This window comes from Tachysurus fulvidraco, chromosome 17 (genome assembly GCF_022655615.1).
Source record: "Tachysurus fulvidraco isolate hzauxx_2018 chromosome 17, HZAU_PFXX_2.0, whole genome shotgun sequence".
Classification (NCBI taxonomy): Eukaryota; Metazoa; Chordata; class Actinopteri; order Siluriformes; family Bagridae; genus Tachysurus; species Tachysurus fulvidraco.
In genome coordinates this window covers 15780888-15806396 of record NC_062534.1, presented here as the reverse complement: position 1 = coordinate 15806396, position 25509 = coordinate 15780888, and the positions used below count along the sequence as shown (strand labels likewise).

The following is a 25509-nucleotide window of genomic DNA, read 5'->3' as shown; positions in this document are numbered from 1 at the left end:
TCAGAACTCATCTGTCTGTGGGTGCAGTGTAGCTCCTGTTGCAAGCCCTCTTCATCTCATGTCTACACATGTCACTCAATAAACAAAGGCTCCAGTAGCTTGTAATTTAGCCAAAAATGGTTTACTTGAAATATCAAGGCAGTTGTTGAGGTAATCCGGAAGCATTTATGTAAAACATGTATTTTTGTGATACAAGGTATTGTTAAATAGATTTCCCAATTCGACCCCTCAAAGATGGTAATACCCTTTCAGAGGTCAAGTGGTCAGTGTACCTCATAATTACTCCTGAACACCACTGAATCCATCTGAACTGATCTTCCATAGAGAATGAATGACCAAAATTTTTGCTAAATGTCTCCAGTACTTAAAAGCTGCAGAGATGTAAGAATGAGCTACAAGGTTAAGTGCATGTTCATGTTCATGCAAGTTGGCATCATGTTGTTCATGCAAGTTTTGCTAATATACTATTTCTGTCTGTTATATACTTCTGAACTTCCATTTTACTGTAAGTGAATTTAAAACATTTATGAAAAAAACATCCACTCAAGTCTGCTGATAAACAATGTTTGATGTTCTTCATTACATGGTTTCAAGTTTGACCTCAACCAATTTTCATTAATCTGCTGAAATGTCTTACAACTTCAAGAGCATCTCTCAAAGCTCTAACTGAATATTTGATCGCCTGTAACTCATTTTTCTCTGCTTCAAGGCTTGCTGCATAACAGTGATAGTTTCGGTTACATAACATCTCTCTATCCTCCTCTTCCCTTCCCCTCTCCTCTTGTATTTCATATCCTTGAATTGTACTCTCTAAACCTCATGTAACTTGTAGCTCTTGGCATGCACTGCAGTTTTTTTTCTTAGCTCCTGCAACATTCTTGCACAATTCCTCAGATAGATATTCTACCTCTAGGAAAGATATTTTTACTAGTTTCTATGCCTTGGTTTTACCTGCCATTCAATCAGTTGCCAAATGGACACATGTAAATGTACATGTAAGAAAACTGCAAAAGAAAAAAACAAAAAACAAAACTATTTTCTTAAAAAAAAAAACAAAAAAAAAAAACAACAACAAAGGTCTCCCATGAGGGAAATCCTCAAAATGTGAGTGAGGTATTAAGGTAGTATCTAAATCTAAAGATTTGATGATGTTTCACATACATCACGTGTCCTAAACGCTCCGATATTATATGGAATTAAAAAAATATATATTATATGGAGTAAAAAATAAATGATTTAATACCCGAACTTTCAGAAATATCCCTTGCATTACTATTAAATTAACAATTTCCTCTTTGTATGAAGCGAAACTTGTACGCGAACAGATATGTTTTTTCTTTTTTCTGTTGAAACACACTCTATACAACGAGTCGGTTTGTTGAACCGAATCTTTAGGATGAATTTTGGGAGTCGACTCGCAGTTCTGAAGAGGATTTTTTTTACATATGAACGAGAGAAATAGGGTGGATTTCGTGATATTTTCGGAAGCATCAATATGAAGTCTATCAATATTCGGTACTCATGACACATAAGGTGAAGGCACATGTAGTATACTGAGATATATTTTTTTTACACTCATTTAAATTTATTGATCATCAGAAGTTTATTAGACACATCAAAATACAATAAAACTGTAAATATGTCTGTAAATATACAGCAGCGTATTCATCCAAACCCGTTGTGGTACAACCTTATTTGTGATTGTATGTGATAATTTATCACTCTGTTCAACTCGGCAATAACAACCGACTCTTTCGACGCCCAAATGACACCTAAATATAGTTGATTTGAATCAGCACTTTACAAATCAACTATATTTAGGTGTCATTTGGGCGTCGAAAGAGTCGGTTGTTATTGCCGAGTTGAACAGAGTGGTCTGACTCACTGAAAAGATCCATCATTTCCATCACTACTACAGACACATGGAACAGACTGTACCGCCCTGTTTGTGAGGACTATGTGAACTTCTTAACACAGTCCCGGAGCAGCCTCTGTCTCCAATCAGCTCTCTCTCTCGCCACTGAACCAAGTCTACAGAAAACTCCTTTTGTACCATTAAGGAAAACTGAGCAGATGTGAAGCAGCACCTATAAATACAGGTAGGAAGAACTAGGTGTTTTTCTGTTCAACATTTCCAATTAGTGTAGAGAAAGAGGTCAAATATTTGCTGAAATAAAGTTTTGTATAAACTTTGCATTGCATAACATTTCAGTGGCAGCTCAGAATATAATAGATACAGATGGAGCTTTAGAAAGGAATCCATTGAATTAGGACATGAACATATTGTAGTTTCTCTGCACTGGAAGAGGAGTTTAGATGAGCTGTGAAAGAAAAATACAAAAACAGCAACACACAAAAAAAAGAAAAGAAAAAGAAATGTAAAAGACAAACTGCAGTTTAAACAATGGAAAATAAGACAGTTAAGTAAATAATAGTTTATGAAAGTATGTGATTTATCTTTATATCTGATATGATCCAGGTGAGATAAGTTAAGACTTGTTCTTTCTGTTTAAGAATTTTGCTTGATTCTGTTAACTAATTTCAAATCTTAATTTTGCCAACAATGTACAATTGCACAATTGTGCAATTTACACATCATATATAATTCTGTATTATTATATCATATGCAAAAAAAATCTGTTAACTGTTGAATTACTGGCAACGCAACAAAACATGCACATGGTGATATTTTGAAGTTGCACACTGTTAGAGAGATCTTGGGCCACTCCTCCACTGCTACACATTCATTATTATCACTATTAATATAATAATAGTAATAAAAAAAAAAAAAAAATAAAAAAAAAATAATAATAATAATAATAATAATAATAATAATAAAAGGAGGGCACGGTGGCTTAGTGGTTAGCACGTTTGCCTCACATCTCCAGGGTTGGGGGTTCGATTCCTGCTTCCGCTTTGTGTGTGTGGAGTTTGCATGTTCTCCATGTGCCTCGGGGGTTTCCGCCGGGTACTCTGGTTTCCTCCCCGGTCCAAAGACATGCATGGTAGGTTGATTGGCATCTCTGGAAAATTGTCCGTAGTGTGTGAGTGTGTGAGTGAATGAGAGTGTGTGTGTGCCCTGCGATGGGTTGGCACTCCGTCCAGGGTGTATCCTGCCTTGATGCCCAATGACGCCTGAGATAGGCACAGGCTCCCCGTGACCCGAGAAGTTCGGACAAGCGGTAGAAAATGAATGAATGAATGAATGATAATAATAATATTATACTTGAAGGTATGTTATTTTGTATATATCGACAGTCAGTTATTTTTTGTGGCTGTTTATGTTGTTTGCAACATCACACTTATACCTGAGGAACAGAGGAACTGGTCATTGAATGGCTGAATGAACCTGTCAGAGAAATTACAAAAGAAACCTTATATGAATTTTGTTTCACCAAATTACCTGTTGCAGATTAAATTTAAGGATCTAACTTAAACCCCTACCTCCAGCACAGTGACAAGCTTCTAGCAACTAGCATGGTTAATAGTAAAGTTTTGGTAAAGCTGGATTGTATGTGCTTCAGTGGGGATCTCTCTGATTCTGCTGTGTTGAGTTGTGTAGTGTTTTTTGTTTAAGGGCGAAAGTGACTAGTTTTGAGTTGACTGTATGTAAATGTCATGTTGAATGTTTTTTTTTATTAATATATATTATTGGTACCAAAGAATGAACAGAAGGTACTGCACTTAACCATAAATGTCTACCACTAATCACTGATCATTACTAAACTATTCTCTGTCCTTGTTTCTCTTTCTGACTTTAGATCATGGTGAGTGTTTGGGATATAGTACTGACACTGGGCTGTATGTGGCTCCACTCCTGCTTGTGTCAGACTGTCTCTCCTCAAGCTGGCAAACTGAAGTTCCGTCTTGCTGGCTACCCGCGCAAACACAACGAGGGCCGGGTGGAGATCTTCTATAACAGCGAGTGGGGCACGATCTGTGATGATGACTTCACTCTGACTAATGCCCATGTGCTGTGTCACCATCTAGGATTTGTTAATGCTATCAGTTGGTCACATAGTGCCAAGTATGGAGCAGGCACAGGTTGGTGTAACAGCTGATGTTTCCCTTAGTGATTCTGAAATGAGAACACAGCATGTCTGTTGCAAAATTTAGTTCAGGCGTAAAGACATATACCCAGTGTGGTAAAAAAATTGAAAAAAGACCATAGTTTTAAATCGATTTATACAACAGCCACATTATTTCCTTTGCCTCTACTTTTTTCTCTACTAATTTTTATTTTGATCTTATTCTGTGTAATTTTATTAAATTATATATTAGTTTGATAAAATTCTTCTTTTCGTCCCTATTCCATATGATTTTTTTTTTAATAAAACATACAGTTGTAGAAAGCACTCCACTGCATGTGGTATTGTGTTTGATTGTGTATGTGACCAATAAAAATGGAATTTGACTTTTATTTTATATAAACACTATTAAGTTCTCGGATCTGTTTTGTTCTGTCTTTGTTTCCACTTGGCTTGCAGTATTAGCAGGCTCATTAACCGTGCTTCATCTCCACAGGTAAGATTTGGCTGGATAACCTAATATGCACAAGCTCTGAAAGCAGCATTGAGAATTGTGTGTCTCGAGGGTGGGGCAACAGTGACTGCACTCATGACGAGGATGCAGGGGTCGTCTGTAAAGATGAGAGGCTCCCTGGGTTTTTGGACAACACCATTGAGGTAAGCTAAATATGTCAAGAGGAAGACAGGATGTGGCTGTGATATGCTTTTTGCATAAACTTTCCAGACCCCCAAAGTCTTCTAAAAAATGTGAGACATTGAGATAAAAATCTCATTCAAAGACATTTATTTCTTTTCTAATTCTGCAAAATATTTAGCGTACGTTAATATATGTGCTGCTCATGTCAAATCGAACATTGAAAGACAAGTACATTGTGCTTCAAATGGTTTTTGTCTTTTTATGTTTTCTTTTCATGCCCTCATGCTGGAGCCAATTATCGTGCTTCAAACCGAGCAATTTGCATTAATTAAAGCAATGACTCAGAATGTGCAAAAAAGAATACAATAGGACGAGGTCTATCAAAGCAATGCCATTATTTGAATACTGTGACTTTTTTTTTCTTACGCAAAAGATGTTTTTTTTTCATTGTTGTGATTTAGTTTTGTTACACTGAATATAATTCATGTATTTATTTTTTACATACTTAAAACTCCAATTCATTTTTTAAATTGCAAAACTAGGGAATTGTAATGATCATTTGATTTTGCTGTCTGTGATGTGACCTAACAGTGTTTTATTGTCTATCATCCTCTCTCTTCATGCTTCTTTATCCCTCTTTCTTCAGTTGACTTCTACAGGATGGGCTTTAAGAGTGTAGAGTAGAACGTGGAGAATTCTGTTTGCTAGTGCAAGCTGTGCATGCTTCTGCAGCCTCTGCAAGAAATTAGCCTCTCATGGTCTGGCTGCCTGTGTACTGACCTCACATCCTCACATAAAAAGGAGAGTGTAGTAGTAAGAGAGAAGGAGTGGGCGAAAAACAGCTGCCTTGGTTCTTTCTTCACACATACATAGATAGAATATTGCATAATAGAGATTTGAGGGAGATATTTTTTAGCATGTATTTTACAGTGAATAAGTATGGGTCGTATGATATGAAGTCTCACTAAATAGACATGATCCCAGAAAATGGGAAGATGGTTTACCGTCAAAAGAGAAAACAACAGGACTGGAAACTCACCACAAAGCCACTTACAAACAAAGACCCAAAGTCAGCAACACACACAAATGCACACTTACAAAGAAACACAAAAACAGATGCACAGGGAAAGGATGAGGTTTTTATTATGTTCCCTTCTGCAAGGACCAGTATACCATGGCACAGATTCCACAGTGTGTGTGTGTGTGTGTGTGTGTGTGTGTGTGTGTGTGTGTGTGTGTGTGTGTGTGTGTGTGTGTGTGTGTGTGTGTGTGTGTGTGTGTGTGTGTGTGTGTCATTGCAAATGTTCTCAGCAAACATCTGGATTTTTTTCATACACATTTGTACGCATGTTTTAAAGCTAAATTTAGTTATTGTACATCCAGCCATGTACCACAACACTAGCAATATCAGTATAATAATAATTATATTTGCAATTTGCACATAGTGTATTGTAGAGGTTTTGTATAAACTGTATCTACAAAAGATATCTTTGCCCATTAACTACTGCAGTTAGAAGAACTTGTATGGTGTTTTCATTTTCACAGAATATATTGTATATTGTCAAAGATGGAATCAGTTTTCAGTAATATTATTTGATATTCCTACTAGTGATCTGCACAGGCATTCATGTATCTGCTTCAGGCAGTTTTATATGGTTTTATCTCATGATGGGTAAAGTGAACAAACACATACTGCATGAAGATGTTGAAACTATCAGAATTTTATATTCAGCTTAGGATTTTTTTTTTTATGCTGACGTATTATGCGTTGTGAAATATTAGTGTTAGCGTGTCTGTGCTATTCTATTATATACAAATGTAACCAGGTTTGTATCACTAAAGTAAAAGGTTAAATTTAGTAATTTATAGGTTAAGGAATTCTCTGAACCATGTGTATGTAATTAAATGGGAATTTTCTGTAAAACAAAATCTTTCCTGAGAACTTAAAGATTTCAAGAACCAAAAACAAACATTTCCAGAATGTTCTCAGATCCTAACTGCACCAAAGACATGCATGGTAGGTTGATTGGCATGAATGAATGAATGAATGAGTGAATGTATTACATCTGTCAATCACATGACTTGTTCACTGCCACCAACAGGGGGAAAGTTTAATTTACAGTGGAAAATTATTCTTGATTGCACCACAGTAGAGATGTTTTCCCCCTTTCCTCGTGGTTAACAAAATACAGGGTCATTAACTCTTATACAGGTTCAAATATAAAAATTAGACTGAAGGCACATGCTGAATTCCTGCACAGTTACGTTTCCATTTCGTTCCTGCTACATGCTAACAGTACAACATCCCAGCGCTGTAAGAATATGTTGAGTTGTCTAAATATGCATATATGTATTGGGAAAGCTTCTCATATATGACAGATTTGATTATCAAACTTTTATTTTTTCCACAATAATAAATTAGTAATATATTGTTCCTCTTGCCTAGCATTTTTGCTATTGCGATTTCTTGCTTTTATGAAGGGATTTGATATGCAATATTAGCCTGTGGTTTGAAAAGCAAAGTTATGTTTATTAAACTTAGATAGATTGGTTCCTTAACCCACTTTAAGTCCCTGTTTTTTATTCATATATTCATCTTAAAGCAGATTAGTCAGAAGCTACTATGAATTATTCAGTAACCAAAGTAAAACTAATAGGAAAGGTATGTAGTTACACAAGTGAAGAATGTGAGTCTTGACCCATCATTGCATCCTGGGAATTTAAGGGGCTACATCTGCAAAAGAGGTTTATTAATGGCTAGACTTAATGTAATATAATCCGCAAGTGACTGAATTCTCAGTGTTATCATAGCAAAGTAATCTACATGTCAGTTGTTCAAACCACTGATTTTTAGATAGATTTTTAAAGAGGCAGCTTGTGCTGTTTTTTACTGGTCATACTAACACAGCTGTGTTTCAGTTGCAGGTGGGTGAAAACATGTTGAAAGAGATCCGCTTGCATCCTGTCAGTGCCCAGTTGCCTACTACAGAGGGTGTGGTAGAGGTGAAGGATAAAGAAGGCTGGGTTCACATCTGCAACATTGGCTGGACCACCAAAAACACTCGTGTGGTCTGTGGTATGATGGGATTTCCCTCAGGCAAGACCTTGGCTAAGAGGAAACAAAGGTATAAAATCAGACCTTACATGTAGGTAATGGAGGCAAATCATTTTCCCATGATGGTATTCAACATGAGGGAATGAATAACCTAGGAAATTAAATGATTTGTTAACTGAATTAAATGTTAGTCAGCTTTGAATGAGAAATCCAATATGTCTATGTATAAGAATGTGGACGCCTGACCGTCACACATATATGAGTGTGTTGGACATCCCTTTCCAAAACCATGCGTATTTAATATGGAGATGGTCCATATTCTCTGAGAAGGCTTTGTAGGATTTTATAATGTGTCTGTGGGAATTTAGACAAAAGAGCATTTGCAAAGACAGGCACTGATGTTGAAAGAGAAGCAGGTGTCAATGTGGCAGTAGCACTATGTATAATATCATGCTGGTAAAGGTCAAGATTATCTATGAAATGTTCTCATTAAACATCTAAATGTTAAAAATGTTATCTTTCTGACTTTGAGTGAGGCATTTCATGAACTGTTGATTTTCTAGGATTTTTGGATATTTGATTTTCTGAGATATTCAAATAACCACTTCGAAAGTTCAACATATTTAAGCTGGATATGAATGGACTCCAAAGACCATACCAGGATTCGTTTCTATTAGTCAAAACAGGAACCAAAGGCTATAGTGGATTCCCAGGCATACTATATATTATAAATATTATTTGAAATGGTGCACATCCCTTACAATTAATATTCCAGTGCTAAAACATATGTGTGGAGTTTCTCTTGTTCACCATGCGGGTTTACTTCCATTTGCCAAGCACATGCTGGAAGGTGGATTAAAGCGGTGCTTGTGATGAACTGGTTTCTCATCACGGGTGTATTCCTGCCTGATGTCCAGAATTCCTGGGAAAGGCTCCAGATCCACTGCAACCTTTAGCAGGATAAAATGATTACTGAAGATGATTCATTAAAAATTTGTATGTCTTAATGTCATAGTTTTTCATGACTTGATTTTGTCAGGTCCAGATTTGTCCAAACTTTTCATTGATACTGCATAGAAAGCATAACATGACATTTCTAAACATATGATAAAGGGACAAACAAGTTATAAGTGTTAGGAATAATTATGAGAAGTGTTGAATTCATAGCTGGAGCCTGAGGGAAACAGGAACCAACCAAGAGCGTTCAGCTGCTGGCTGTTTTTGAGTCTTATATATATTTTAATCGTAGTCATTGAGTGGTGAGTGTTTATCTTAATTTAGTGCATCGAGGAGTAGATGCTCAAAGAACACATCTTATGTAATTATTTGACATTCATCTTGAGATATGTATGCGTTTACTTTGTAGTAAAAAATGTGTGTGTAGACTTTGGTGTCACTGTCTTGTAATGAAGCTTGGTGAGATATGGAACGTAACAGACAGAAACATGTAGTTCTCTCCTAGTTCAATTCTAGTCTAGTTTCTAACATGGATGAACCTGGTATTGTTCTGATATTATTAGTATCTGCATGGTCCTTGACATTTAATAACGTTCGTCTGTGTGGACCACATGCTAAAATTTTGCTTAGGGGAATTTGCTGCTTTTCTGAGGCTTGTTCAGGTGTAATTCTGATAAATTTCTGAAGTATTTGCCTAGCCCCACTCCCGCAGTCTTTCTGTCTCTTTCACTCTCTATTTCTGTTCTCAAACTACGGTCCACGTCAGAGGCGCTTTCGCAGATTCGCACCAGATGGTGAAGAGTAAGCAAAGAGTGCTGTGCTAGACAAGCCATGTTCGTGAGTGATAGATGTGTGTGAGTGCACGGGAATGAACTGGGGAAAAAAGATTGTAAATGAAAAAGGGAATGGAAAAAAACAGAGCTAGGCCAAAAAGAAGCTGATTGAGTCTATCAAACGATAAGCTTACTGAGCAAGGTACTATGAGTATATATTAAAAAAAGGAAAAATACATTTTAAAAATGTTTCTTCATTATGCCTATTTGAGGGCCATATATACTCTTAATTATAGTACTTGTTTTATCTGGAAACAAGAATATAGTGCATCTTTAAAGATTATTTAAGGTACATAAATAATCTGTATGACTGTACTGAACTATCAGGGACATGTAGCTGAAACTAAGAATATTAGTCTTCAGAGCTGTGATACTACAGACTTACATTTTACACAGACATTTGCACAGGAGTCTTACATGTACACATGTACACATGTTTATGTCCTCATGCCACACTGTGCCCTCCTTCTGCTCACCACTGTTGGTCATTTCTTTAACGGTGACTTAGAGCTGTGTCCAATCCAGAGGTCTCCCTTTAATGTGAAGCTCTTACCTGATTAGTTAAGAAGAGGTAGTAAATAGTAGTGTTATGGTTCGTAAAAGATATTTACATTTTTTTGAAAAATATTAATTTATTCATCTTCACTAAACGGTTTATCCTGGTCACGGTTGTGGTGTATGTGAGGTGGGATACACCATGGGTTGGATGGCTGTATATTGCAGTGCACCGTGCATACACACATTATCACACTGTATCACACAATCTTTACACCTAAGGGCAATTTAGTGTAGGAAGTCCACCAACTGTTTTTCTGTTGACTGAAGAAAATATGGTTGAAATATGGAATATGGTGAAGCCAATGGAAACATGACAGATAAAGTGAACACATGAAACTCCACACAGACAGTAACTTTTGCTCTGGATTGAATCAGGGACCCTATACTTGCGAGGTAGCATAGCTACAGTACCCACGTTGCCATGATGCAAGGGTTTTCATTCTAGGTTTTATTGCCTTGCGAATTTTTTCTGCTCTGTAGCTGATGCAAAGTTGTTTATGAAAATGACAAAATGACCCTTCACATTTAATGTCATCACAGATTTTCCATGGCTATGTAATCTCTCCTTCTAGAAGCTGAGATTTAATCTTAATCAAATAAGCCTGGGAAAATTCCTGAGCATGACTAAAGCAAATATGTGTCATGTGCCAGGGAGGCTGAATGCTTTAATGCTTAAAATGAAAGGCTATATTATTCCTAGACCCTTTAACATCAGGTCCTTACAAAAGTTACACTGTATTCTTGTTAGTAAGAGGCTAAATTGTTAGAAATGGGTCAGTTTTGACAAATGGGTTAATCCAGGTTGCTCACAATGACCTTGAAAAAAAATATCAGCCAATTAGACTATTTTAAATCTAACATCTGTTGTATATCTATCCTATTTATTTTCTTACTAGACTTTTTTAAAGATAGTGATACATCAGTTTTATTCTTTCCTGTTGGTTGATGATTTGTTTATTAATCCTTTTATGTAATAATTGTTCCCAGTCACAATAGCGTGTATAGGATTCACTCAGTGGCCTGCAGTGGGAATGAAGCTCATCTGTCTGCCTGTACTATGGTGTTCAGTAAGAACACTAGCACTCCCTGTCCTGCTGGAAGCCCTGTTGCAGTCAGATGTTGGCCTGGACCCCAGTTCTCTCAAGGTCACAGTCACAAGGGCAAGCAAAATCGTCCTGTAAGATCAAACTTTTTACCTCTTTACAGAACAGTAGACAATATGTGCTGAAAGGTCAATATAGTGTATTATTTATTGAATATATTTATTGGTGATTTTAAAAACAAAACTCCATACAAGCACTACATCACACATTAAACGAGTTAAGTTTATAACAGTAATCAGAGTAATTCTTTGTCTCTGACCCAGATTAAGGTGCGTCTAAAGGGTGGTGCGAGGACAGGGGAAGGCCGGGTGGAGGTGCTGAAGGGCTCTGTGTGGGGTACTGTGTGTGATGACCACTGGAGCTTGCAGTCGGCTAACGTGGTATGCAGAGAATTGGGCTTCGGTACTGCTAAAGAAGCTCTGACCGATGCACGCATGGGCCAAGGTGGATTACCCTGAGCACTGAGCACCTAACTTTTAGCTTGGACAGAAAATGTTTATGAAGTGTTAATAAAATGTCATTATAGGCTAAAAATAATGCAATACTGTGAATGTCCTTGTACAGTAAGCTTTCTGTGTAGACCATGATTGCATGCGACTATTCTATTCTAAATCAATTTTTGGCTTTATTGGTGGCATAACCAGAAAATGTGTAACGCTAACCTTTCCATAGGCACAGGACGCATCTACATGAATGAGGTACGCTGCCGTGGGGATGAGAAGAGCTTGTGGGATTGCCCTCATAACAACATTACCACCTCAAAATGCAAACACATGGAGGACACCGCAGTGAAGTGCAACGTCCCTTACATGGGCTTTGAAAAAAGGGTCAGAATCTCTCATTTTAGAGGCATGGGATTAGTTTTGCTTAAAACTTACTTGTGTTAAATCCATAGGAGATGTTTTTCCTGGTTGACAGATTTAAATTAGATTTCATTCAAATTAAGTTCTGCACATCTTTTCTCACTTACAGTACGTTTGTCAGCTCAGAGTTTACACTTGTTTTGTTTTGCTTCCCAAATGATATACATTTTCAATTGAAAATCAGTCTAGTTTAATTTGAATTTTTTAAAAGTATACATTTTATCCCTAACTTAGTTGACAAAGTAGTCAGTGAAATGTTCTTATTCCTATCTAAAATGTAGTTCTTAATGATGCTTCGAATTCAGTGGAAATATTGAAACTTTTATTTAAAAAAAGCACAATGTAATTTCCACTTTATGGACTAATGTTTAGCGTACCTTTAATTGTAGCATCACCCCATGATTTTTCATAGTTGCACAAATTTTTTTTAACCCATCCCAGATCCGTCTGACTGGAGGCCGTACGCAGTTGGAGGGCCGAGTGGAGATTCTGGCTACTAACGCTGGTGTTTTAGGGGAATGGGGCCTGATCTGTGGGGATGACTGGACTTCTCGAGAGGCTATGGTGGCATGCAGGCAGCTAGGACTGGGACATGCCAGCAGCGGCCTGAGAGTAAGAAGAATTTCAAAATCATGTGTGTTATATCAGATGTCCCCAGCTCAGTTACCAGAGGCTTTTATTATTCAGACCAGAGGCTTTTATTATTCAGTCCCCAGCTCAGTTACCAGACCTTTTATTATTCAGACCTTTTTGGCAAACGTGAGAAGTTTTACACAAACCTTATTGAATGATAAAAAACTTTATAGCTCAGTATTTTAAAACCCATAGAATTGTCAGATATATGACACAGGCAATATGTTATTAATTGTATGTCATATGTCAATAATTGTCAGAGACATACAGTCTTGATGTACTTCAAAAGCTTGGTATGCAGAATTAGTAGGGTTAAATTTGAAGTGCGTTGAGGAACATGGATCAGCTCCAATGCATTATATAAACAGAGTACGAAACAGGAGTGGATGTCTATGACAACATGCTGAGACTGTAGCATGAGTTATCTCAAGGAAAAGACAGAAAGCACATACAGACTAAAGTGCGATAGAAAACAGGCTTCATTTATATATACAAGCTGTGGACTGACAGGTTCCAAATAGAGCAAGTACTGTATAATAAGGCTGCCATGTCTATAACTGTAAACCTTAAGCACTTGCTGTAGTATAATATCATACTAGAAACAGTCAAATTAGTGGTCTTTTTCATGAATAAGTGAGCTGTATGAGTGGGTCCTTTCGTTGAACGTTGTGAATGGTTGTCAAATGAAGAATAGATCGAATGGCCTTTTCATAACCATTACAATTATTTTTGAAAATGCAGAACCAGACTATAATACCCATGACAGGCATTTGGCAAATATGTTAAATATTGTCAGACACTCTAGTAGACAGACAGAACAACAGAATATCAGATAGGGGATGCTGGCATAAAATGGTTTATTCCCTTAATATAGGCTACAATGTTGTATTGCACAATATGGTAAGAACCTAAGCTGGCCATGAGTCTTAACTTATCTAGGTGCATGTTGAGAATGTTTGTAGATGAAGACAGACCAGAGTGCTTGATCATTGTATATGATTTGTATTCTGCACTGTATTCTATACAATAATGCATTAAAATCAATTCTAGGGAAACTTCTCATGCTGAATGATGACTGTATATTTGACTTTCACCTGTTTGCAGGCAGCGTGAGTGAGACAATCTAACTAAAGTGCTTCTTCTTATGCTAATGTATTCAGGGGTGTTTATAGTGAGGTGAAGAGTAATCAAGATTAACGGGCAGGAATCTTTCTCAAATTACTAAAGGAAGCAGTGACACAGATAGCAAATTAATGGAAATAAATGCTTATTGAATGCATGCACATGTTTAGCGCATGCTGTTTATTCAATTAAACACATAAAAAACACAGTTAATTAGGAGAAAAATATGATTTCAGATAGAATTGCTTTTTAATTTAGATTCAGTACATTGTGTACCATGTGCAGGACCGTATGGTTAGGGGCAGGACGGGTCATTAGGGCAGAGCGGAGGTACAGGTTGGCTCCAGATGGAGCACTAGGGAGGCCATGGAGGCCTGCCTGCATCTAAGGCCTTGGCTGTGACCTGCATGCAAACACAGTAACAGAGGACTGCTGTATAAATAACCCTTTTCATTCCTCAATTTAGATTTTTATTGTTTTGTAAAAACAGTATGTATATATTCAGTCAGTCTGTCTGTCTATCTATCCACCAACTATCTATCTATCCATCCATACATCCAGCCACTGTGCAAGTGTTTTAGGCAGGTTTGCCCACTCTTTGCCTGCAAAACAGCATCAATGCTTCTAGGTTCACTTGCACACAGTTTTTGAACGAACTCGGCAGGTACAGTAGGTTGTCCCAGACATCTTAGTTGCACTAACCACAGATCTTCTGTGGATGTACGCTACCTCAGAATTGGGGCAAATCAGACGCCTCACCGATAGGATTCCAGTATCTGCCTGTGTTTCTCAGCATTGAGGACACCATTAATCCTGACCAAACCTCCAACTCTATTTGCAGAAATGCAGCCCCAAACATGCAAGGAACCTCCAGTATGCTTCACTGTTGTCAGCAGTCACTCATTATCATACTAATCTCCAGCCCTTCAACAAACATCCTGCCTTCTGCTACAGCCAAATATTTCAAAATTTGACTCATCAGTCCAGAGCACCTGCTGCCATTTTGCACCCCCAGTTTGTTTATCGTGCATATATATCTATATAGAATCTGTACTTAAGAAATACATGACAGAAATGCCTAAGCACTATTTGTCAGGTTTAATCTGCCATTATAATCAGACTGCTCATGTACCCTTATTATAACAATGGACAAGATCTCGTAAGAACTCATTGTAATGCACCCTTAGCAACATCATTTCTGTTACTAAGGAAACCTGGTACTGGGACAGCAGTAACGTGACTGAGATGGTGATGAGTGGGGTGAAGTGTCGTGGAGATGAGATGACTTTAACTGAGTGTCAGTATCATGATGTTGTCATCTGTAAGAGGGCAGGAGCTGCATTTGCTGCTGGAGTTATCTGCACAGACTGTAAGTCATATATACATTTACATTTAAGAATCTGTTTATTATTGTTGCAGAAAAATGACATGGCTGTGCTTCAAGAGCTTTTAGATAATTAACAGTAAGCAAAAACTCATCTCCTCCAAATCTCAGCGGCACCAGACCTGGTCTTGAATGCCCCTCTGGTGGAGTACAGTGTCTACATAGAAGACCGACCACTGCATTTGCTCTACTGTGCAGCAGAGGAAAATTGTCTCTCTAAATCAGCAGCCAATGCCAACTGGCCATACGGACAGAGGCGTCTACTTCGCTTCTCCTCAGAGATCCATAACGTGGGCCAGGCCGACTTCCGTCCCCGTTTGAGCCGTCATTCCTGGGTGTGGCACGAATGCCACAGGTAAATGTGTGGACAGATACAATGAAAAAAGTAGCAGAGATACCAAATAACACATTTGTGATGACAAGATTATAAGGACAATGATGTCAATGCTGGTATGAGCATAAATGTTTAAGCTTTGGAACCCGATCCGAATGCTGCTGCATCAGTCTATTCAGTTAGATATAAAGCAAGGTCTAAAATCCACTTGCACAACTAAAGTGTTGATAAAAAGCAGGTCAACAAGTTGAAAACATGGAAAATGCACTAGTCTTTATACCTTGTGTCCAGTCCTCACCTACAGAGTTTGATAATATTTAAATTCACTTCTGGAAAACACATAGAAGCCTTATACTACATAATGACCAGTTATATTTGAGGTATTTTATGTGTTTTGCGTAGGCATTAAAGTGAATTAGTCTAGATTTATATCTGGAAATGGTGGCGAGAGCAGTAATAAATCTTGCCGTAATTTTGCCTGCAGCTCTCACTGTGTGTTTGTTACCCCTACCAGGCACTATCACAGCATGGATATCTTTACCAACTACGACCTGCTGGATCTCAATGGCACAAAAGTGGCAGATGGTCACAAAGCCAGCTTCTGCCTCGAGGACACTGACTGCAATGAAGGTAAGACAGGAGTTATGATTATAGCACTATTGTTATGCAGAGCCCTGGGCTGCACATCTGGGTCTGATTTTGCATTTTACAGGCATGATGGTTAGATGGTTATTAGGTCACGTGTCTCCAGAAAATAAGAAACGAGATTTGTTAAATTTGTTGCTGCAGGTGTTTCAAAACAATACGAGTGTGCCAACTTTGGTGAGCAGGGCATAACGGTTGGCTGCTGGGACACGTACAGACATGATATAGACTGCCAGTGGATTGATATCACTGATCTTAATCCTGGAAACTACATATTACAGGTATTTACCAAGAACTGTTTCCATTTAAAATATCCTTGTATCCAAACACAATCCACATGAATATGTTTTTTGGTATGGAGAACCACAGGCAAAGAAAGGTTTGATAAACGTTAAATATGGTGTTCAGAGACCGCACTCGTGTGGCAGACATATGATACTGCAACAACACAGCAAATCAACAATACATGTGATTTTTATTTCAGGAAGGTGAGGGGTGTAATCTGTTTTTGAACTGATATAGCACACAATGCTGTACTAATAGAAGGAAGTACAGCAGAACCTGTAGGATTTATTACTTAATATTAACCTAAGCTGTCAGTCATGCATTCATTCAACACGTTCTTCCTCCAAAAACATGTAAATAATTTTTGGGGGGTTTTGTGTCTCACAGGTTATACTAAACCCCAATTTTGAGGTAGCAGAAAGTGACTTCACCAATAATGCTATGCGCTGCAACTGCAAGTACGACGGCCATCGAATCTGGCTGCATAAATGCCATTTAGGTAATTACTAACCCTGTTCCGATGGATCTAAGATGTTCAGAATTTTCACTTGATGTTGTACCACTGATTAGCTCATTATTTATCATCATTATCTGTGTTGTAGGTGATTCATACAGTGAAGAAGCAGAGAAGGAGTTTGAACTTTATCCTGGTCAGCTGAATAATCAGATTTTTTAACACCAATCATCAGCAGCACCTGGAACTGCTTGAAGCCACTATGAGAATAGCTTCATAATATACTCAACTATTTATTCTTACAGAATATTGTTTTACTATATTGTCCACCAAAACCTAAGCAGAGATATCTCTTTACCAAGATCAGAGAAGCTCTGTGCAATACCAAGGAAATCTCTCCAAATAAAGTGACATGTGGGAGCAAGTATTGTTGCTTCCAGCCTTTCCAGCCCAGGACCTGTTGAACAAGAGCCCCTTTGTCTAAAAAGAAAGAATAGGAAATTACTGTTTGGAACAGCTTAATTTAGCGCTTCCTTTGTTTTATGAACCAGTCCAGGTCAAACTTTTAGTCCCTATGTTAGAGTAATAAGCTTTAAGAAAATCTGATACATTTGTGAAGAGAATGTTCATAATGGATGCATTTATAAAAAGTTGAGCATATTTTTCAACAAGATGTTTCTCCTATGTTTACTTGTCCCTGGTGATTAAGCAGTTTGAATAAGCTTTAAGAAAGTGTCAATTGAATTGCAATGGGGGATTTCTCCACACAAGTCATGTCTTTTAAGGGTAGACGTGGCATGTGGATAAACTCTCAAACTCCATGTGTATTTAAGCAACAGACCTTCTGAGAAAGTGATCTTCAAACCTTATTTCACAAAGCAGACAAGTCTCAAACAACCCATAATACACAAGCACAGGCAGTTTTCTTAAAACCTGCCATTTCTGGCTTGTTCTTGGTAGCCTTCCAGCACTGAATGTGCTGCCAGTTTTTATAAGAATCTTTTACATCATCTGGAAAAAGGCAAACACGAGCACACAACAGACCTCAGTTCTTTGAGAGAACTGAAAGCCCTTTAAAAACACTTCATACATGTGGATAAACAGTTCTATAATGACCAGTTTCCAATTTATTCAAAATTGTGTGTGACTACTGGAGTTGGTCACATTGAATGCCTAACATGTGGTGGTTGAAATGTACAAGAGTTAAAGAACTTGAACTACTTTAATAAACTAACCCTATTCCAGAACACACCAAAGCCCTACTGGTGTTAAACAAGAACTGTATTAAGACGCCATGGATTTATCAACGGAACAAAAAACCCGATACAGTAATTATTAATTGCACATTTTATTGGTAGTAAACAGACAGAATTAAGGGACAAAAAGTGGGGAAAACAATCAAAAACATGGAAACAATGACTGACAAAATATACATATATATATTTAAGCCAGCTCCTCTTCTCCCTCCTCCTCAAACTCTCCTTCATCTTCAGCAGTTGCATCTTGATACTGCTGGTACTCTGACACCAGGTCATTCATGTTGCTTTCAGCCTCTGTGAACTCCATCTCATCCATGCCCTCACCGGTGTACCAGTGCAGGAAAGCTTTGCGCCTGAACATGGCTGTGAACTGCTCAGAGATGCGTTTGAACAGCTCCTGGATAGCGGTGCTGTTCCCAATGAAGGTTGCAGCCATCTTCAGACCACGGGGTGGGATGTCACACACCGCGGTCTTCACGTTGTTGGGGATCCATTCAACAAAGTAGCTGCTGTTCTTGTTCTGCACATTGAGCATCTGCTCATCCACCTCCTTCATGGACATTCGGCCACGGAAAACAGCAGCCACCGTAAGGTAGCGGCCATGGCGTGGGTCGCAAGCAGCCATCATGTTCTTGGCATCAAACATCTGCTGTGTTAATTCAGGTACAGAGAGAGCACGGTATTGCTGACTACCCCTGCTGGTCAGTGGTGCAAAACCAGGCATAAAGAAGTGCAGACGAGGGAAGGGCACCATGTTGACAGCCAGTTTGCGCAGGTCAGCATTGAGCTGCCCAGGGAATCTCAGGCATGTTGTGACTCCACTCATGGTGGCAGAGACCAAGTGGTTGAGGTCACCGTATGTTGGTGTTGTGAGCTTAAGGGTGCGGAAACAGATGTCATACAGGGCTTCATTGTCAATGCAGTATGTCTCGTCTGTGTTCTCCACAAGCTGGTGGACAGACAGTGTAGCATTGTAAGGCTCCACCACTGTATCAGAGACTTTGGGTGAGGGGACAACGCTGAAAGTGTTCATAATGCGGTCAGGGTACTCCTCACGAATTTTGCTGATGAGCAGGGTGCCCATACCCGACCCTGTTCCACCACCCAGCGAGTGAGTAAGTTGGAAACCTTGCAGGCAATCACAGCTCTCAGCCTCCTTACGCACCACATCCAAGACGGAGTCCACAAGCTCAGCACCTTCTGTGTAGTGGCCCTTGGCCCAATTATTACCAGCACCACTCTGGCCTGTGGAGAGGAAGAAATGACTTAGAGCTCAGCAAGCAGGAAACAGCAAGTCACAAATCAAATTTAGGCAGAGACAAAATTAACCCAAATTTGTCTGCAAGAGATATGATGGCATCAGAATCACTGCTTTGCCTATGTGTTTGCTGAAGAAATCCAAGAGTGTGCTGTGAAATAGTTACCAAAAACAAAGTTGTCAGGCCTGAAAATTTGCCCAAAAGGACCGGACCTCACAGAGTCCATGGTACCGGGCTCCAAATCGACCAGTACTGCACGGGGGACATACTTGCCACCTGACAGCATCAAAAAAAAAAAAGAAGAAAAAAAAAAGTTCAGATTATTAAATATCTTAAAAAAATAAAAGTTTAAATGCTGCAAGTTTGTGATGCAGATAAAGCTCACCTGTAGCTTCATTGTAGTATACATTAATCCTGTCCAGCTGAAGATCACTGTCCCCATGGTAACTTCCTGTAGGGTCAATTCCATGTTCATCACTTATCACTTCCCAGAACTGAGAACACAAATGTGGGGTTTTGTTAGAAAAAGGGGGGAGAGAAAAAAAAAGAAAAAAAAAAAAAACCCCAACACTAATTTTGCTTAAGCGTAAAATGAACTAGACCGACATGAGCACAGGAGAAGCTTTAAGTCACCATTTGAACCTCAAACAGTTAAATGTTTCCCCCATTAAACAATATGCACTAATCTTTATATACATGTTGCCACCTCCATCCTAGTACATCTCATTCTATTCTACAGTTTATTTTTCAACCCATTTTCCAATATTTGTCTATTTGTATTTATGTGTATTTTTTTTCTCGTCTTATTTATATTTCCTTTGTGTAATGGAATCGTATGACGCAAACGAATTCCTTGGCAATAAATGTTCTGATTCGTTATAACTTCTGATTCGCTAGACTCATCTGACACACCGAACAAGCAAAGCGATTCACTAGTCTCGAAAACCACTTCAATCGCTGACGTAGGCTGGTTGGTCAAAGTCTTTACACTGAATACGAACACTACTACTAATAACGTTTAAAATGATAGTTTTCGTACAGCGAACGTTTACAACTCCTATTTTCAGGCCGATCAGAGCTCTTTCCATGATCCAGATTCAACCGGTCATGTTAACGGCAGGACGCGCGCGCGCACTGGCCAACACCCTTCAGCAGCTGCATTGTTTCGCCATTAGTTCATTCACAGAAAACCAACGGAGACCAAATTAACAGTTCGTAGACGTTTGAATTGAATATCGTCCGCTGAACAAATGGCGGATTTATTACGCAGCCCGATAGTTGCTACATATTTTAAATAAACAATAAATAAATAGATAAATAAATAAATAAAAAGTGCTAGCATATAAAAAGTTTTGATTTCTGACCCTGTGACACAAAAAATACATTCATGTGTCATCAAATCAGTTTTAAAAACGAACTTAGACAACAAACAGCACTATTTGACCATCGCTAAAACAGACCGAGGCCTTCACACAGTATCGGGAAAACAAAATCATGTAGAAAAGATAGTATTTTAATTCATACCTTGGCACCAATTTGGTTGCCGCACTGTCCTGCTTGTAAATGAACAATCTCCCTCATTCTGTACGCAGTAGAATAAATGGATCAGCAAAAAAGAAACGCCAACGTGCTTCTAACTCTGCACTGCAACAATGAAACGGTAATTCGAGAACTACATCTAGTTATTCAGTCTGTTGAACTATCCCAAGCCTCCATTGGTTGATTTAGGTAATACGCCCGCCTCCTCGATGATTTCATTGGCTAATGAGTGTTCCGAGTCGACTAACAAATGTACGACTATTCGCTGAAACTGCGTACGCTCACTTGTGATTGGCAGATATTCTTACAACAATTTTTTTCAAAAATGTTTCACATTTTACCTCAGCTGTGACGTTCTAACGGTTACTCCTGATTTTTTTTTTAATTCATTAACTGTCGTTCACATTACAACGAATTCTTATAAAATTAGTTTTATTTATTATTGAGTTGTTCTAGGTATCCTATTTGACCGGTCAATTATATTGGGTGTAATGGAATTAATCCAAAGCTCTAAAATAAGTAAGCTATAAATAATGTAAGATTAGACCTAATGTGTATGAGTCTTTATAAAACTGAAGAATCCAGCAAACATACAAAACAAACAACAAACCAACAAACAGACACAATATTATGTACACAATTAAATAACGTTCATGAAATAAATCTGTACTGAAGGGGTCCATTGAAATCATTTCTACAGTTATAGGGGTACAAAAAGTTGAACAAAAAAGTACAAGACCAGTCGGAATGGACTACTTTTAATGTCTGCTTAGCAATTACTCAGTGTCCCTCTGGTTAGCATGTGTATTATAACATATTGAGATTTGTAAATTAGCTACATGAAAACTTTACGTTTGTTTTGGTCAATATAAGGTCCTTGACAAACATGATGGCAAATATTACTCACTAATCTGACTGATAAATTAGGTCATGTACGAGGCAATGCGAAGCTCCTGCTTTCAAATTCTAAACTTTATACAAAAGTGATTAGATGTTCCACTGATACTCAGTTGTAGTACAAACTCTACCAAAATAATATATTTTTTCAGCATTAAAAAGACATGAATGACATGCAAGTGGATTAATAAAAATCCACTGTAGTCAACTTATACCAAACCTCTTCTTTCCAAAACGTCTTTTTGTATATTTATTAAACACAAATGCTATATTGAAGGTAAATTCAGTATAATGTTTTCTTTTCCGTGTGCTAGGAACATTGTGTGAAACTGAGCGGTTTACAAACACTCATGAGTCTAGATTCATATCATGTTTCTCTGTGTAACATCTAAGAAATGGGGAGAGAAAATAAAACACCTCACACAATTTCATGGCTAAATGATAATACTTTATTTCCTCTTAAAAGTACATTAGATTTTTGACAATTATGTTTGAATGCATAGAACTATGAATGTGACTTGTGTGGAATGTGACAAATAATTCTATCTTTCTTTCCCATGAGCTCTTGACACTGGGAACTTGCCAGTCTACATTGCTGAGTACAGTATGTGCTGATGTGTTAGGAATCTCAGAATAATGCTTTCAATCTTGAACAGCATACACAACTTTTTTCTTTTCTGATGTGTTTTTTTTTACACAATATGTGATCGTACAACACAAATGGCAATCTTAAGAGTTTTAAACCTTACCAATAACAATATCTAATTAATGTAATATCGCAATGTGTAATTTTTTTTTATTATTTTATTAACTATACAAACTGAATTCCATCTCATTAACTTTAAGAAGTCACTGTTCACTTGCTGCATAATAAATGTATATCCCACCACAGGAGAGCTGCAATCTAAAAAAAATAATCAACGTTATTCATGTCACCTGCCAGTGAATTTAGTGCTATGGCTGATCAGTTTATGTTTTATGAACTGAGCATGTCTGTGAACAAAATGAATGGTAACTTTTCCAGAGTCCTGATACAATGAGTATACAAAGAAACTTCCTATTTTTCATGTTGGTTATGTCCACCTTTTAATTAGAAACCAGTTAGAACAAAATAAATGGTTAAAAATGTTCTTTATGTATAATAGTCTGTGTGTTTATTTTGGTTACTTCTTCTTTAAAGTGGGATTGTTGATTGGAAAAATGTTTTCAACACAGATTTTCCTGTCATCATATCTTATCATCTTTGAGAACCCTGCTATAGAGATATCTAACATTATGGTAAGTGGTTTAATACTTTATGGTTTAAGCTATACTTTCTTCAAATTACACTGGAAAGAAAAGATAAATGTATTAACGGGTTAAAAAAAATATGCATTAATAATGTTTTCCCTCTGGAACAGTTTAGAGTTATTTTATTCTTTATGCTTAATGAAAAGGTTTATTAATTTTCAGTTGTCATTTTTGTTCCCTGTAATGCTCCTCATCTTTTTTTTTTTTAAATTAAATGTATAGTGTTTTCAATTATGTTCAATGAAAAAGTAGGTGTAGGTGTTGTATGATACTGCTTATTGCTCTCCAGCAGGTGGGTAATAGTTATATCCACACAGTTTTGTTAGCACTAAACATACATACAGAACCATGATGCAAAAGAAAATAATTTTTTTACATAAACTAAAGTCCAACAGTATAAACCATACGTCGGATTGCTATGGAGTGGATCATGCTTTTTTCTGTACAGTTTCAATATACAATCCAGTTTCTCCCAGAATCAGTTCATACCCAGGTGTGTGGTGTGGGAAACTCCGTGCCTTGTCTGTTTGATGTGCTCAGCTTTGTCTGCTTTGGTCATTTGTTTTGGGACAACACAGAGCTCAGTGGCCACAAGCTAAAGACAGGAACAATACATAAAACAAGATCAAACCTAAAAGATCATCTCATTCAGTGTAAATACAACACACAGTGTATAGTTCAATAACTGAAACAAACCCATGGTAAACCTGTTTGGAGATTAAAAAAGAAATCAGTGTCGATATTTTAGTGAGATGAAGCATTCTATATTCTATTTTTATATTTTATTTATAAATTAAGAACAATAAAATGGCTCTAATAATATATGTGTGTCATTTATATGTGTATCATGTATTGTATGTGTCATGTCCTGAATCCAAAAATATGTAACAAGAATGATTTATTTGTGAAATAGTAAATGCAATTACAATAAAAATGCATATATGAGGTTTTAGTGAATTCTAATCTACACGCAGTTATAGTACAGAAAGATAGAAATATTTAGTGCCTTACCTGATACACAGTGAATGGGGCAAAACAGATCCACAGCAATTCATTCCGTTACCAGGAAATAAATTCAGGATAGCTGGAGGCATCACCTAAGCTTTTCTAGTAGTTGGTGCTGGGTAACTGATTAAGGTGCTTAATTTCAACTTGCTCTAGGGATGTTACCCCATATATCTCTACCTACCATATATCTCTACCTACCAGCTGTCTCTGCTTTAATAATGACTTTTTAAACAGAGTTAGTCATAGATAACTAGCATGTTGTTGTGTTTTTTTTCCAAAACAGAAGAATGTTCCATGATTGTTTTTAATACAACAGGGTAGGCAAGTGTATACCAACTTATCCTTCATCAACTCTGACTTCTTTCCATTCGGTCACTTATCACCATTTCTACAAACTGCTATAAATATCTTTCTAATGAGGTAGTCACCGTCCTCTGTGTGAGTGCTGTGAGGAATTGTTTCTGACTCTTTTTCTTTCTGTCACACAAAAAACTAATGTAGTTAGTAAAGTAAAATGAGTTCCAATTACTGTATTTAGCAATTCTATGCAAATGAACACATTATACAGCTGTTTTTATAAATATGATAGTTGCTACAATAAAAATTATCACCACTTTGCCTGGTACCTATAAATGATGAACCTGACCTCTTATTCAGGCTTGGGGTGCATTCAGGCTGCTTGTTGTGCAGCTCGATGTAACTGTGGCAGCCCTTATTGTAGAGCGAGATCTGCTTGGCAACACGCACTAGCCACAGCAACCTCACAATAGTTCATTCAGCAGGAAGTGCTGAGCCTCATGCTGCAGGAATTCAAGTTCAGGGAAGTAGGACGGCCAGGACAAAGCAAAACAGGAAAGCATCGCTTCTTGCACATCACAGCTTGTACTAGCAGATAACATTCTCCCTGTGCTACTTTACACTTTTTAATCCCAACCTGCAAAGTTGTCTCAGGAAATATGGGAATGAAGCATTGAACAAAGAAAGAGGGGGGCAGCGAGAGTAAATGAGAATGAAAAAACAGTGAGTAAAGAAAACAAACAAAAAAAAAATCTGTGTTTGAATGTAATGTTTATCCCACTTAAGAGCAGTAACATTCAGGTCTATGTCCATCAACATATCAACATGGCCATTACATAGAGTGAGGTTATTGTCAAAGATTGTTCACTGTTCTCTGTTATGGAGGTCTCCCATGGCCCTCGTTCTGTTTGTGTGACTAAGCAGCAAGGTGGAGCTTATGTTTGCTAACTTGAGGAGAGTCTGACACAAGCACTACATCCCAAACACTCACCATGATCTAAAGTCGTCGGAAAGAGAAACAAGAAACAACCCTCTGGAGACAAGGAATCCACACTTCTCTCCTTTGATG

The 25509-nt window shown here is 37.7% G+C and overlaps 2 protein-coding genes across 2 annotated transcripts; one reads left to right on the top strand and one right to left on the bottom strand.

Annotated features, from left to right (window-relative positions):
* Nucleotides 1–1409: 1409 nt before the first annotated feature.
* Nucleotides 1410–17562, top strand: loxl3a (lysyl oxidase-like 3a). Its single transcript, XM_027135243.2, has 15 exons — nucleotides 1410–1533; nucleotides 1919–2099; nucleotides 3762–4044; nucleotides 4525–4685; nucleotides 7585–7790; nucleotides 11056–11245; nucleotides 11435–11615; nucleotides 11844–11998; nucleotides 12476–12646; nucleotides 14999–15158; nucleotides 15285–15528; nucleotides 16022–16137; nucleotides 16297–16433; nucleotides 16825–16936; nucleotides 17040–17562. Exons 3-15 carry the CDS (start codon nucleotides 3765–3767, stop codon nucleotides 17111–17113), a joined length of 2187 nt encoding a protein of 728 aa, XP_026991044.1. The 5' UTR covers nucleotides 1410–1533; nucleotides 1919–2099; nucleotides 3762–3764; the 3' UTR covers nucleotides 17114–17562.
* A 661-nt stretch (nucleotides 17563–18223) lies between these two features.
* Nucleotides 18224–21105, bottom strand: tubb4b (tubulin, beta 4B class IVb). Its single transcript, XM_027135244.2, has 4 exons — nucleotides 20934–21105; nucleotides 19795–19903; nucleotides 19575–19685; nucleotides 18224–19395 (listed from the first exon to the last, which is right to left on the bottom strand). Exons 1-4 carry the CDS (start codon nucleotides 20988–20990, stop codon nucleotides 18335–18337), a joined length of 1338 nt encoding a protein of 445 aa, XP_026991045.1. The 5' UTR covers nucleotides 20991–21105; the 3' UTR covers nucleotides 18224–18334.
* Between the last annotated feature and the right edge of the window lie 4404 nt (nucleotides 21106–25509).

What these genes read in the sequence shown, in the direction of transcription:
- loxl3a (XM_027135243.2), top strand. Translation starts at nt 3,765, where the DNA reads ATGGTGAGTGTTTGGGATATAGTACTGACACTGGGCTGTATGTGGCTC. An exon ending in TTGGCTAAGAGGAAACAAAG is followed by an intron (nt 7,791 to 11,055) that starts GTATAAAATCAG and finishes AATTGTTCCCAG; the next exon opens with TCACAATAGCGTGTATAGGA. An exon ending in CGATGCACGCATGGGCCAAG is followed by an intron (nt 11,616 to 11,843) that starts GTGGATTACCCT and finishes ACCTTTCCATAG; the next exon opens with GCACAGGACGCATCTACATG.
- tubb4b (XM_027135244.2), bottom strand. Translation starts at nt 20,990, where the DNA reads ATGAGGGAGATTGTTCATTTACAAGCAGGACAGTGCGGCAACCAAATT. An exon ending in GCAACCAAATTGGTGCCAAG is followed by an intron (nt 19,904 to 20,933) that starts GTATGAATTAAA and finishes TTGTGTTCTCAG; the next exon opens with TTCTGGGAAGTGATAAGTGA. An exon ending in GCCTGACAACTTTGTTTTTG is followed by an intron (nt 19,396 to 19,574) that starts GTAACTATTTCA and finishes TCCTCTCCACAG; the next exon opens with GCCAGAGTGGTGCTGGTAAT.